The 15,266-nt window shown below is 44.8% G+C and overlaps 1 protein-coding gene across 3 annotated transcripts; it reads right to left on the bottom strand.

The window, feature by feature from the left end:
- Window positions 1-3,444: 3,444 nt before the first annotated feature.
- Window positions 3,445-14,743, bottom strand: ENPP5 (ectonucleotide pyrophosphatase/phosphodiesterase family member 5). 3 transcript variants are annotated; one of them, XM_054062289.1, is made up of 4 exons: window positions 14,694-14,743; window positions 10,148-11,017; window positions 7,394-7,570; window positions 3,445-5,580 (listed from the first exon to the last, which is right to left on the bottom strand). In XM_054062289.1, the coding sequence occupies exons 2-4, from the start codon at window positions 11,010-11,012 to the stop codon at window positions 5,210-5,212; spliced, it is 1,413 nt and encodes a 470-aa protein (XP_053918264.1). In that variant the 5' UTR covers window positions 11,013-11,017; window positions 14,694-14,743; the 3' UTR covers window positions 3,445-5,209. The 3 variants fall into 3 exon arrangements, with proteins under 3 accessions (XP_053918264.1, XP_053918265.1, XP_053918266.1); XM_054062290.1 differs by having other exon boundaries at window positions 14,595-14,706; XM_054062291.1 differs by lacking the exon at window positions 14,694-14,743 and adding an exon at window positions 11,172-11,365.
- Between the last annotated feature and the right edge of the window lie 523 nt (window positions 14,744-15,266).

Raw genomic sequence — 15,266 nt, 5'->3', positions numbered from 1 at the left:
TGCAGCGTTCATGTAGGGCACATTGATTTAGGGAAGTTCTTAGCAGTTAAACTAGTGCTGAAATTCAGAAGGGAATAGGGGAAGGCTGCCGCAGTGCTTCCCAGCAGTAAAGCCTGATGGGTCATTACATCGTCTGCCTCCATAAGGGAGGGAGCTCTTCACATTGAGAAGCCTCAAAACATCCACACCGCTGGGTTTCTGTGCTTTCTGTCCCTTAGCGCCACAGAAACAGTTCCAGAATTGAACTGATTTTTAACTACAGTCCAAAACACTTCTTTAGGGGTAAGTTTAACTTGCTATAAATTGAAAAGAAAGTACTGCCTATGAAAAGAAATCAACAGCGTTGTGTACCTCCAAGGATCAGCCCGCCGGGACAGAGGTTTGCTTTAGTAGGTATGGTACCACCTTTTATTGCAAAAAAAATTGCTGACTTAATACAATTCAGATTGGGATTTCAACATGGAAGAGCCATCTGTTTGCAATGCTGAGGAGGGGGAATGGCTTTACATTGGAAGGGGGACGATTTAGGTTAGATATTAGGAAGAAATTCTTCCGCTAAGGGTGGGGAGGCCCTGGCCCAGGTTGCCCAGGGAAGCTGTGGCTGCCCCATCCCTGGAGGGGTTCCAGGCCAGGTTGGATGGGGCTTGGAGCAGCCTGGGCCAGTGGGAGGGGTCCCTGCCCATGGCAGGGGTGGGACTGGATGGGCTTTAAGGTCCCTTCCCACCCAAACAATTCCATGATTTCCATGTGCTTGCAACAGTTTTTATAGTCTAGCATCTAATAAATGCTTACCTTAGCTTTACTGTAGTACAGACACGCTGTTTCTTGAGAGGTATGCACAGTAGCAGTACTCAGGACAGCCTCCATGGCTATTACTTTAACAGGGAAAATCCAGAAGCGCACGCCTTCTTTATTTGCATTTTGCAAAACAGCAGGACCCTGCAGCTGCACGTTCGTCATCCTTCCCACACACAGCTCAAGACTGTTTTGTTCCACACTTCTGAAAATTCACGCTGCACAACCCTTCATCTTATAACACGTATTTCTGTTTTTTCACTTATTATTTGTTGAAACCGCATTTATTGTAAACAGCGTTTCTGCATCTCTTCACCAAGAAAGCCTGGACGATGTTTTTGATAACAGAAACTGCACTGTGGGTAACAGCTGTTATTTCCATATCCACTAGCAAGGCAGGAAACAAGAGGTCTTTTATAAAACTAAAATTCTGATGTTCTCTTACCCCATTTCCAGTAAGTTTTTAAGCCATGCACTATGCAGAGTACAAGAAATACTTTGTAGGAGTTAAGATCATTGTGTCCTGTCCCACCCCCCTCCCCTTCAAGTTTTGTTCCAGAAGGGGTTTTAAATGAAGCAAGCCCTCAGTGCTGCGTAGCATAATAGCAAAGATATATTTCAGCTTCAATGTTTCCAAACAGGAAGAAACAAAGAAAACATCTGACATCACAAAGTGTGCTTCACAGGTCAATAATGAAAGACAAGATCATGCAAGCTTCTCAGTTGCGAAGCTCAAGTTACAAGTATTACACAGTGTTCTCAAATCCACTTTCCAATAAACTTGTTTGTACATCACAAAAAGTACCATACACACAGAAACCAAATCCCACATCCTCCCCAGCCAAAAAAGTGAAAAAAAAATCTCCTATCACAAGAGAAAAAGTTGATATTTTTCTCCAGTGGAAGCATATGTGCTTTCAATTCCACTAAGCACCCACCTAACCTTAAAGCAGTGCTTAACACTGGTGAGGCAAATAGCCCGTCAAAGTTACTACCCCAGAGGTACCTGCAAACACACCTAAACAATAAAAGAAACATGTTAAAACCTGAACTGAAATACCCAAATGCTGAAAGATCCCCTTCAGTTTTCTACCAAGTTTCATTTCACCCTCCTGAAAGAAGGGCCTTGCAGCGCAATGGCACTGACAACAATTCTCAGGTTCTTGTTCCCAGTCTATTTTGAATATTATTGTTACCAAACCCTCAGTTAGGGGAACCTCCTGCTCTTTCCTTGTTGCGTGTTTGGGCAGGTGAGCCCAAGCCCCAGAGTGGCTGAACAACCTTGACCGGCTTTGTCCCCTCCTCGAAATCAAGGGTCACTTTGGTTGATGATACACCATCTGTCACAACTGACAAAGTGGGAGCTAAGCAAATGCTTCTGCAATTGCAATCCAGTTATCTGCTTACAATGGTTTGGGTTGATAGGGACCTTCAAGTTCATCTAATTCCAACCCTCTGCCATAGGCAGGGACACTTCCCACTGGCCCAGGCTGCTCCAAGCCCCATCCAACCTGGCCTGGAACCCCTCCAGGGATGGGGCAGCCACAGCTTCCCTGGGCAGCCTGGGCCAGAACTGCAATAAGATCTTTCCACCTGCAATAAGCACTGCTATGAAATTACTGCTATAAGAATTTCTATTAAAGCAGCATGCTCTAAAGTGAGAAAGTGTGTAAACAAAGTAGCTACAGATGAAGATTATGAAAGCTACAATTTCCCTTAACTGTAGATCTTGTTTTAAACAGCTTAAGTTTGGGCTACAATTTATTTTTAAGTTGCAAATAAGAAAAGGTGAACTCAATGCATTAATCTGTCAGCCACTTGTTGGGAGGTATCTAGTGAAGTGATTAGTAACAGCTTTAGAGGTTTTTGTTTGCTACTGCGTCTTCCCTGGCCTCTCTAGAAACTACCCTGAACATCATTACTGCCTTCATCTGTCAGTTTGATAAGCCCCTGCAGCGTTGTTTTACCTGCCATCAGCAAATTAAACATAAGACACAGCTAACGGCCAGCTCCACCGAGAATCAGCTCTGCGGCACCAGGCACACCTATCCCAGAAGCTTTCCTTCAGTGTTTTCTTATGAAAAGGACAACACAGGACAACAAAGCAGCACATAGAATAAGAGAAGAATTGCAGTGATGAGTCAGATTAAGCAAGACTTCATCCACGACGCTCTGAGCAACCTGGTCCAGTGGGAGGTGTCCCTGCCCATGGCGGGGGTTGGAACTGGATGGGCTTTAAGGTCTGTTCCAAACCAAACCATTCCATGATTCCATGATATGTCCCAAATTAAGGGCCTGTCCTCGAACAGATCTGCTCATTTCCTGTCTTCCTACAGCTATTATTACAGCTAGATTTTCAGCATGTACCTGCAACTGGAATATTCCATTGCCTTCCCTCTCAGGCTGTGGTCTTGGGAAGCCTTCCACACCTGTTTGCAAGACAACTTAATGGTAAGCAAGCGCCCCAGCCACCACGGAGGATTCCAACAGATGACTCCCAATGCAGTAAGGACCAGACAGTTCATAACACGGCTCTGCACAGTCACCACTGAGGCAGCGGGAAGTAAGCTCACCTCTGAACTCACCCAGATGCCATTCATTAAGTCTGGAGCTTAGTTTAGCAAAGTGAGTTTTGAACTTCAGTTAGTCAGGGCACAGTCAAGGCCAAGGCGTTCCCATTTTTGCCCTCTTTTGAGTGCTGTGGATAAAGCAATAAATTGCACTTACAGAAATAGCAGAATGAGAATATGAGTGAATTTTGAAAGCACTCACTTCTTCTTCAGGCACTGTAGTGGGAAGCAAAGCACAAAGAAACACTAAGACACAGAGAAGGCAAAAAAAATACAGCTTTTAAACAAGTCTGACAACTTCTCTCACTTCATACCATGTTTCAGTATGGTATGAACCTTAGTCAGCAGCTTCTCACCTACAATTTAAGTGATCTCATCAAAAAAAGAACCCACAATAGCAAGATCTATTGCCCCACACAGAAGAATAACACATAGCTTTGTTGACTCAAAATTAATAATTTTCCCTGACAGAGACTTTCCTCCGGAAGAACAAACTCAATTCGTAAACTTTTTTTCCCATTAGAGTGTGCTTTTTCAGATTTAAGAGTGCATATGGCTTAAGATTTACACGGCTGATCCTTAAATTGCGTGTCTAATCCTACTCAACAAATTCTAAAGGTCCACTCGGACACAGCAGATAGAACACGAGACAGCAAGCCACGCTCATGCCTGAGGAGTGTCCAGTAACACATCTGATGTTTCGCCTGGCAACAAGCTTGACAGCACTCTGAAACCAGCTTGTAAACATATGATCCTTAACTGATTCATCAGCCTTATTGGCAAAGAACCCTCTCATAACAGAAATATAGAAGACTCCATTTGAATACACAGGTGTTGTGTTTCTACGTGTCTTTAAACTGCCAGCCTCGTGGAAAGCCTAGAAAATTTAGTCCAGTGTACAGGAAACAACAGAAAAAAGTAAAGACCTATATTTAACTAAAATCATAAAGACTTACATTTATCTAAGTTTTAAAAAATTAAAAATCAAGTGCTTTAGTGTTGATAGCTCAAGGCAATACCACTTAGATTCACATTTTGGGGCTACAATTAGCACAGTAGTTAAATGAAATATACCTAACTCTAAATTTAAACACTTAGCACTGCATGACCTAGTTTAATAATAATGCTGTTTTCTGCAGAATTTAATCACCCAAGAAATCTGTGATGGTGAATCCAAGCAAAAGCTTCCTTGGGCAGGCAGGCAAAACCCCCTAAATAGCCTAGTCATATGCAGTGATTTCTTAGAATCTAAGAGGCTTAAACCTCTCAAAGAAAAAAAAAGTGGGGTGAGAAATTAAATCACAATGTTAACAGTTTGTGAAGTGCACCTCAGTTGATTCATTGCCCTAAAAGTAGCTCAGAATGAGGTATTTGAGGTCTCTCGTCACTTCCTGTCTCCATACAAATACAGCTTTCCAGGTTTACCTAGAACATGGCACGCGTGAAAGGAACGTAAGAAGCCCTGGCAGAGGCAGTGGTGGAATCTCCATCCCTGGAGGTGTTCAAAAAGCATGTAGACGGGGTACTTCAGGACGTGGTTTAGTAGACACGGTGGTGTTGGGCTGACGGTTGGACTTGACGATCTTAGAAGTCTTTTCCAGCCTTAATGATGCTATGATACTATGCGTTTTATACAGTCGGAACCCTGAAAGATTAAGTGGTTGTGAGCTGAAACAGGAACATGCTCTTTCTCTGCATACCTGGTATGTCCATACTCAAGTGTTCCGATGGATCTGCATCGATTCCCTTTTACTTCTCATATTTCTGCTGATCCACCTCTATTAATTTTTTTATATAAGCTTATTTTAAGCATCAAACAGGAAATATTATAGTACCAAGTGTTATTAATCTTGCAGCAGTGGCTGGGCAGCTTCAGTATGGTGCATTTGCATGGTATTTGCTTGGGCGAGGATAAAATGCTTAGCGAAAATTGCAATGAAAACTGTAACAAGAATGGTGCCCAGAAAGACTCCTACAACAGTAGCATAGATGTCTGCTCCAAAGGCTGCAGGAACTTCTTCGGCAAGCATATCTTTCACAGCGTTGAATGAACCATTGTTTGGCAGTGCGTTAATACCAAGGAGATGGCACAATAAGGGATACAAGTCTGTAGAGTTCATGGCTTCTTTGGTGACATTCTTCCTGAAAGCAGGCCCAACGGCCAGGAAAATCGGATGCATTTCTGGTACGATGTTGTCATATCCATGATTACCAACTAGAAATCAAAGATAGATAAAGGTCAATACTCTGAAGCTGCAAAATAAGCACTGAACAGTTTCCGAGAAACAGCATGATGAAGAAAAGGAACAGCCAACATTTGTTCTTGCAGAGGTTTAGAAGGATCATTTTGATCAACAGCACAAATGTGTCCTAGCAAATACCAAGTCACAGAAGGACAAGAAGAAGGTGCCTTAAAAAAGGAATGGAGAGCGCTATTTGAAAGAAAAAAGAAAAGGAAGGAAAAAGAAACGTAAGCAACAACTGTCAACGGTGTGCTATGCTACAGCCAAGTTTCCTTGATTTTCCTCAAGAAAACACTTTCAACTTCACAACGGGACCAGATATCTTAGGAAAACAAAAACCCAGGTAGACAGACTGACTGACTCTGAGTAGCCAACAGACCATAAGCTCTGACTGCTTTGACACCTTGTCCAATTTTGTGCACTACTGACTTATCAACAAGGAAAATGTTTACAGGTCTCGCTTGCAGCACCGCAATGCCCCTTCCTTACAGGGGCACGAAAAATTCAAGTATATGAACATGCAGGCACTAGAGCTGCTCTCATCAGCTATCAACAACTGAAAAACTTGTTAAGTCTTGCAAGTAATGCTCTTGGGCTTCATAATCAGCAGCAAAGGTTAAAAGGCTTTCAATTAAGAAACTTAAGAACTTACAGAATCATAGAATGCTTTGGGTTGGAAGAGACATTTACAGGTTTTCCAGTCCAACTCCCACCCCTGCAGAAGCAGGGACATCTTTAACGACACCAAGTTGCTCAGAGCCCCATCAAACCTGACCTTAAATGTTTCTGGGGATGGGGCCTCCACTACCACCCTGGACAACCTGTGCCAGTGTTTCACTACCCACATTGTAAAAAATTTCTTCCTTATATCCAGCCTAAATCTACCCTCCCCTAGTTTAAAACAAAAACGTATGTACAAAACTATACCCACTCCTACACAGTTTGACTCCTGTATGACTCCTACAGTTTCCCTCCTACCTAGCCAAAAGTTACTTCACTGTCTCTGTTCTACCTGTAATAAATCTCAAAACCCCAAGGTGAGGAACTTAAAAGTGTGGGGTTTTTCCCCCCACATCACCTAGAACACATCTTATCCTGCAAGACAAATGAAAAACACTGGTGTACAGTAACACGATATTCAAAGACTCTTTCTGGCAATAGAACAAGTCGACTCAAAGTGTAGGAATCCACAGATGATGAAGATTTTCAGAAACTGTGGCTGCCCCATCCCTGGAGGTGTTCCAGGCCAGGTTGGATGGGGCCTGGGGCAGCCTGGGCCAGTGGGAGGTGTCCCTGCCCACACAGTGGAACTGGATGATCTTTAAGGTCCCTTCCAACCCAAACCATTCTATGATTCTATGACTCCAACCCAACACTTCTCCAGTAAATGAACAGGAGATGATATAGCAACGCTATTCATCCTCTGCTCAACAAGTTCAGTTACAACTCTTTTTGGTTTGATTTCTCAAGAAGTGCTTGTTGGTTTGCTAGATCATGCAAGTAGACCTCAAGTATGTGGCTACTAAAACATGTGAAAGATCTTGTCTCAGTAAGTTTCATTTTTAGAAGCAGTATGTCCAGTTCCCCCTCCCCTAACAGCAGAGTGCTTGCCATCCCATTAGGAAAAGAGACAGCAATTCTACACACTCAGCTTCAGAGTTTCCCCCTTCCAGTCTTAAAAACAAATAAAATAAAATTTAACATTGAGTAAGATTGGAGGAGAAAATACCATGTAAGGTCTCTGACTAGGAAGACACGGCAAAACACTGTAAAGACAATACTTACGTAGAAAATCGTCGGACTTATTATATACAATATACCATCCTTTATCAGCTATTGCCAGGATTGGCTGAATTCTGCTGTTGTGTTTGTAATGTAATCTATCAGGAATCTGCTCCTTTTTATACACGGTCATGTTGGGATGAGCATTGGCCAGGGCTTTGTATACTTCTTCCAGCTTGCCTTCAAACAAACAAACAAACAAACAGAACTTAAACACATGAATATCTTTACTGAACCCATCAGTAGTTTAACTACAACTGAAAGCAGAGGGTAAAATGCACTTCCTCAAAGCTGATAACAGCTGGATGAGCCAGCAGCACATTACAATGTGCACAGAAGTTACTGGGAGAAATCCAGAGCATCATTCACAGTACCATCACATCTGGCATTGGACCTCACAGGCTACTCCTAAGCAGTAAATGCCTTGCTAATTTTAGGAAAAACCCTCATTTCAGAGCTATCTGAATGCAAACTCTCACAAGAACAAGTGAGGAGGCATTGGGTTAAGCCTTGTGGAAAAGAAACCTAGATCAATGTAAAGCTTGAAATCAAGATAGTTCCTAAACCTTTTCATGTGGAAATGTGTGCATTAAGGCCATATTCTGTCTTTCCAACAGCTGTCTATGATGACAAGTGACACTTTCTTTTCAAGCAGTTTGTTAGTTGCTTTCCTTTAAAAGCCCGAGGAGAGGAGCCTCGTCTCTGCAAACATATTTCTAAGTGACCCCCTCGACAAGACGCTGCCACCAACAGCTACATCTTTGACCTCATTTGATTCCCAGTTTTGATCTCCTACCACTCTGATGACAAGTTTAGCCAAGTTAGAAAGAGTAGCTTGTTGCCATGCACCATGCAACACAGCGCGAGCAATGAACCGCCTAGGGATAAGCCAAACCAGCTCACGGCTGGTCTTTCAGCAGAAGCCCCCAGGGCACAGCCCAGATGCCACCAACACACTGGGAGCTGTGCAAAGACTTCAAAGGCCTCAACAGCAAACACAGGACAAACATACAGAGGGACTGGTTGAACTGGAAGAGGAAGGTGGCACTTCTGGTCTAGAAGCCACTCTGCTAACAGCACTGCCCACTCCTTTCTCTACTCTTCTACTGCACAGAGAGCAAAACTCCTCAGGAGCTTTACTAATACTACCAAATAAACAGGCATTTCCCACCCACATTTTTTGATTTGCTTATTTCTAGTTTCTGAGCTTTTCTTTCCAGTCAAAGTGACTGAACAGCCAGAAAGCAGCTGGACAAGCTGGAACCCCAGCACACAGAAGGGAGGAACCAGGACACACGGACAGAAACATAAAAGCAAGTTCAGGAATCTACATCTGAGCACGTTCCTTCAACTTCCCCCTGCCCTCAAGTACAGATTCCTGTTGAGGGCTGTGTAGTGTACGTAAAGGACTTCTCACTGCAACCAAACAGGAGGCTTCAGCCCCAGAAGTGATTTCAGTACTTGGTGCTATGAGCACGCACAATTCAGTCCAACAGCTGAGTTCACAACTCGTCTCTGCAGGCCAGTTTCAGTGCTACAAGGTCTTAAGCTCAGGTGGAGGATGTCTGTATTTTCTTTACAGCTAATACTGCCGTTTTCAGCAGATGAGTGGGGTTTAAGTACATCCTGTCATTTTGACTTGTCATTTCTGGCTAGCGCTACCTTCCCAGCTAGCTAAAGTTTACTTTTACAACTCCTCTATGTGGTAATAAGAACGTCCTGCTCAACAATGTTTGTCTCGATTAGGATGGAGCTCCCAAAGTCAGCTCTTCTATCACCACTGAGAAACAGCACCCAAATATGAGCACCAGAATGTGCTCAGGCAGCAAACAATCTCACTTCAGACATACTGACATTTTAGTCTGGAGTATGCTTCAAACTAAATATAACAAGAGACATTTGTTTACACATTTAAAGGCCAATTCAGTCTGCAAAATACTCTCCCAGATGAGGCGTTAAATAGAGTGCTACTCATGAGTGATGCAAATGTTGCAGCAATCTTAAAAGACACCTTTTCAGAAGGTCACCTTAAAACCTAACTTCCAAATCAGCAGCCCTACCCACACAAAAAAATGCCACATTTCAGGTTAACACATTTGTACCAAGTAAGTCATAGCTTTTGATGAGCAAAATAAAGAGCTGCATCACTGACACTAAACACAGACGCAACAATTAAGCAGCCCTCCAACGACTGCAACCAGACATCAGATTTCAATTGCCACAGTATTCTTGCTCATCATTTTCACAATAAAAATGTTATGAACATTACTGGCTGGCTGTTCAGTGTGATGGGGCAAGAAAACTCAAGTGAAGTACAATAGTTGGCAGCTAATCAAATAGCCAACACAGGCTTTCCTTTTATCAAAGATCCCCATCTGGTTTCAGTTTACTGTTTGAGTTGGAAATCTAATTCTTCCACTGTGGCTTTAGCACCTTGATGAAAGGCAAGATATGTGACATTAAGTTGTTATCTATCTAGAACACCACTCATCATTGATCACGCCATTAGATTATCTTAATTCTCATAAGGACTAAAGGATATTTGGCAATATTAGTCAACAACTGGCAGATCTGCTCACTTTTCGTTTCAGAAAGTTGATCCAGGCTTTTGACAGAGCTAGCAAAAAGAACAAAGAAGAGATCCTGCAAGTATTCCTTGTTCAGGGCTGATGTCCCATCACTTCAGTTAAGCAGATATCTATAAAGTTTCGATACTCAACCATTTCCTTCAGAGAATTTTACTGTTATAGCTCCTACCTTCTTTCGGCAAAATAGTTACTGCAGGAGAATGCTCGATGATTGTATAGAGCTCTCTATTCACATATCGATCAAGCTCAATGAGCCTTTCCTTGGAGCACTGTGACATTCCGTGATCGCTTGTGATTATGACATTTATCACATCCCACAGCTTCGCTTTCTTCAGTTCAGACATAAGGTATCCCAGCTTTTTGTCAACATCATCAATTATCGGACCCATCAGTGGGTTTTCTGGGCCCAGAAGGTGACCCATCTCATCAGGCTGTTCCCAATAGAGGAGACCAAAGTTTATGGGTTCTTCTGACGTAAACCACTTAATAAGCCTAGCGACTCTATCTTCAAAAGAAACAGATTCATTGTAGGGCATGTAATACGTAGGAAAGACTCCATGTATTTTCACATCTGTTCCAGGCCACATTGCTGCTCCAGTTTTATGTCCTTCCCTCTGGTTCGTTATCCATATTGGGGTGGCTTCTTCCCAGAACTTGGAGTTATAAATATCCATGGTGCTCATAGAGAAAGTTTCATTCAGAATAGGATCATACATCTCATTAGCAACTATGCCATGGCTTTCTGCATAAAGACCAGTCACCATCGTATAATGATTAGGATACGTTACTGTTAGGAACACATTAGTGACTTGTTTGACATGAACACCATTCTCCATAGCATGGTGAAAATTGGGAGTTGGGACTCTATAGATGTAATCCCACCGGAATCCATCAAAAGATACCAGCAACACTTGGGACTGAGCTGGCTGGAGAGACAGTGCACTGGGGAGAAATGGTAAGAGAATTGCCAGGACACTCCAGTAACAGTTCATGGCTGTTCTGGCAGGTATTCTTCCCCTCTTCTGAGGCAACATGGCACCTGTTGAGCAGAGACAGAAGATTTGTTTGTGTTAATCTCTTTATCAAAGACATAACTTAGTTTTAAGAATGAGAAGCTAAAAGATTCCTTAAGTGCTTAAACAGCTCACGTTACTAACGCTGAGCACTCCCAGCATGAGAACAAAACCTTTTACCTATCGGTAATATGGATACCCCAATTTCAGAGATGGGAAGCGATACACCACAATTTGATGAATGAAACACAGATCGCAAAGCAATGTCTTTAGCAACACCATTGCCTATCTTTTTTTCTTCGTGCTCCCAACACACAGGAACTCCTGCTCTTGCAATCGGGAAGGTTTTCAGGTGTTTTGTGTACTGTAGGAAAATGTCCTATGGAAAAACTTCTGTTTGGTAAGATGTAAGCAACAGCAGATCTCACCTCAAGAATAATGAGGTCCATCTCCACCAGAACTTTAAAATGCTCGTTAAAACCTCTAAAGTGTTACTCCTCTCTGCGCAAGCCTGGCAGCAGACACGCGAGCACCACAAAGCAGTGCAGCAGGTGGGAGAAGGTCGTACGCACAGGAACCAGAGGAATCTGTGCCCGCACAGTTCCCACCAGAGAGGGGGGACCAGCTGGAAGCCATCGCAGCTTCTCAGCTCCCACACTCCGTACGGGATTAGCAGATGTGCTTACGGAAAATTCTGCTGTAGAAACCAGCAAATAAGCTTTGAATTTCAGATACAGCAGCGCATCCATTAAAAGGTTTTGCTGCTTCAAAGGTGTCAGATTGAGAGTTGGAGAAACAAACAGCGTGAACATCAGTTTCCCAACTCTTCATCTCATCTCTAATCTGATCACAGCTTCCCTACATACGGGAGTTCTTACTGATTAACTAATTCTGAGGCTTACTACCAAAGGTCACTTCTAGTGCACAGGCAGCTTTACAAACAATAATAAATACAAGTTAGAGCTTAAATTAAGTTCTTCTAGCTAAACACTTGGGTCTCTGAATGGATTTGAAAGAGGCAGTTGAAAAATTCAGTGATATTTCCAGCGGTTCATAAGCGTGCACACACGCAAACCGCACTATTTGTCCTTTCCAGCCAAATACCACTGCTGCCTGAGTGCAATCAGCATAAAGTATGCCAAAACCAAGAAACAGGATGCAAACCCTGTCCCTGAGCTGCATGAGATGGTGACCCACTAGACTCTGTACCCTAAAGCATTTGAATGATAGAGTTGCTAGGTTGGAAAAGGCCTTCGAGGTCACTGAGTCCAACTGTACCTGTCCACTACTAAACCAGATCCCTGAGCACCTCATCCGTCTGGCTTTTAAACACCTCCAGGGATGGGGACACCACCACCTCCCTGTTCACTAGATAAAAACTCAGCACCGAATCTGATTACGTGAGTCAAGGATCTTGATTATTCCCAGCTACAACTGGCATTCCTTGTCTATAGCATGAGATGACACAGAACTTTGTATTGTATCAGGCTGCATTCCCCTGCCCTAATTCCCCTCTGTCCTTCCCAAACACTTCCTTGCTCAAAACTCAGTTACCCAACCCAAGATAAGTTCACTGTAAGAACATTCACATGAGATTTCCCTGTAACTGACCTAAAATTCCAAGCTATTATTGCCTACTTCTTGCTCAACAGCATCATTTGAGCACCAGCAGAGACGCTGTTCAATCCAGCCCTCCAAGTGGACTGCACCGACACTCAGCACAATTCCCTTTAGGGCCCCGCTCTCCCCACACACTCAGCCCCACACTCAATTTCTCCTTTAACTGTGTATTTTTAACAAATAAAGGGTTTGGCAAATCTCTCCTGTACTGGTCTTCACTGGACATGGTCTGAGCACACATCCACAGACCAGGCTCTCTCCAGACACTCTGTGCACACCCCCTGACCTGGGTCTCCACAGCCACTCAAACACCACACCCAATTACTCCTCTAATTGCATATTTTAACAAATAAAGGCTTTTTCCAAGGCTCTTCTGTATTGCTCTCACCGGACACCTCTTGTGCACACCCCCTGACCTGGTTCTGCCCAAAAACTCAGCCCCACACTCAATTTCTCCTTTAACTGCGTATCTTTAACAAGTAAATGGGTTTCCAAGGCTCTCCTGTTCTGGTTTCACGGGACATACTGTGAGCTCACATTCACGGACCAGGGTCTCTCCAAATACTCCAGACACACTCTGCGCACACCCACTGGCCTGGGTCTCCACAGCCACTCAAACACCACACCCAATTACTCCTCTAACTGTATATTTTTAAGAAATAGATAGTTTTTCCAAGGCTCTCCTGTACTGCTCTCACCGGACACCTCTTGCGCACACCCCCTGACCTGGTTCTGCCCAGACATTCAGCCCCACACTCTATTTCTCCATTAACCGTATATTTTTGAAAAATAAATGGTTTTCCAAGTTTCTCCTGGTCTGCTCCTCACTGGATGTACTCTGAGCACACATTCACTGACCAGCGTCTCCCACACACTCAGCCCCACACTCAATTTCTCCTTTAACCGTGTATTTTTAACAAATAAAGGGTTTTCCCAAGTCTTTCCCATACTGGTCTTCACTGGACATGGTCTGAGCACACACCCACAGACCAGGCTCTCTCCAGACACTCTGCGCACACCCCCTGACCTGGGTCTCCTCAGCCACTCAACCACCACACCCAATTACTCCTTTAATTGCAGATTTTTAACAAATAAAGGCTTTTTCCAAGGCTCTCCTGTACTGGACTTCACTGGACTCCCTCTGTGGACACCCAGACACTCAACATCACATGCAATTTCTCCATTAATTGCGTATTTTTAACAAATAAAGGGGTTTCCCAAGGCTCTCCTGTTCTGGTTTCACGGGACATACTGTGAGCTCACACTCAGGGTCTCGTACACACTCGGCCTCACACTCAATTTCTCCTTTAACTGCATGTTTTTAACATGTTTATAAATGTAAATATAGCATTTAAATGTTATATTTACATGTTCACATGTAAATAAAGGGGTTTCCCAGAGCTTTTCTGTACTGGTTTCATAGGACATACTGTGAGCTCCCGTTCCGGGTCCTGCCTCTCCCCACACACTCAGCCCCACACGGAATTTCTCCTTTAATTGCATATTTTTAACAAATAAAGGCTTTTCCCAAGGCTCTCCTGTATTGGTTTCCCAGGACACAGCCTGAGGACACCCTCACAGACCAGGCTCTCAGCACACACTCTGTGCACACCCACCCACCTGGGTCAAAGCATCACATCTAATTACTCCTCTAATTGCAGCTTTTTAACAAATATAGGTTTTTCCCAAGGCTCTCCTGTACCGGTTTCACGGGAGCTCCCGTTCCGGGTCCTGCCTCTCCCCACACGCTCAGCCCCACACGCAATTTCCCCCATAACAGCCTATTTTTAACAAATAAAGGGTTTTCCCAAGGCTCTCCCGTACCGGTTTCAAGGGACACGCTCCGAGCACACCCTCACGGAGCAGCTCTCCCCACAAGCTCAGCCCCACACGCAATTTCCCCCATAACAGTCTATTTTTAACAAATAAAGCGTCTCCCCAGGCTCTCCTGTACCGGCCTCCCCGCACACCCCTCGCGCACACCCCTGACCCGGCTCTCCGCACGCACAATTTCTCTTTCAATGGCGTATTTTTAACAAATAAAGGTTCTTCCCACACACACAACCCCCCACCCCCCGTTACCGGCGGCGGCGGCGCGGGCGGAGCGGACACAGCGCGAGGGGCGGAGCGGCGCCGGCACTGACTGCGCGAAGGGCCGCGGGGATTGGCCGGAGGGGCTGTCAATCACCACAGGGTAACGCCCACCCACACAGCCACGCCCACAGCGCAGCCACGCCCACCTCATCTGGCCACGCCCCCCAGCGCGCAGAGTTCCCCTGCGGATTGGCTGAACAAGGTGTCAATCAGCTCTGGGGCTGACCCATCCGCCCCCGCCCTCCGCATGAGACCACGCCCGCCGCACAAAAGCCACGCCCATGCCCCAGACGGCCCCCTCCCACCGCACCCTAGCCCCGCCCTTCCCGCCCAGCCATGCCCCCATCTCACCCAGCCCCTCCCCACCCAGCACCCTTAACAAGTGCTTGGGTAACGCCCACCTCTCTTAGCCCCGCCCACAAAGGGCGCCCCGCCCTCTTTTGCGTCCACCCAGCTCCGCCCCCTCCGCAGTGATTGGCTGGAGGCGCCGTCAATCAGGGCTGGGTACCGCCTACTTGCCCTGCCCACCCGCCTCAGCCCCGCCCACACCACGAAGCCCCT

Source organism: Cuculus canorus, chromosome 3, assembly GCF_017976375.1.
Source record: "Cuculus canorus isolate bCucCan1 chromosome 3, bCucCan1.pri, whole genome shotgun sequence".
NCBI lineage: Eukaryota > Metazoa > Chordata > Aves > Cuculiformes > Cuculidae > Cuculus > Cuculus canorus.
The sequence above is the reverse complement of the archived record's forward strand: the minus strand, read 5'-3'. Positions and strand labels throughout refer to the sequence as shown.

What these genes read in the sequence shown, in the direction of transcription:
- ENPP5 (XM_054062289.1), bottom strand. Translation starts at nt 11,012, where the DNA reads ATGTTGCCTCAGAAGAGGGGAAGAATACCTGCCAGAACAGCCATGAAC. An exon ending in AACTATTTTGCCGAAAGAAG is followed by an intron (nt 7,571 to 10,147) that starts GTAGGAGCTATA and finishes GTTTGTTTGAAG; the next exon opens with GCAAGCTGGAAGAAGTATAC. An exon ending in TAAGTCCGACGATTTTCTAC is followed by an intron (nt 5,581 to 7,393) that starts GTAAGTATTGTC and finishes TTTGATTTCTAG; the next exon opens with TTGGTAATCATGGATATGAC.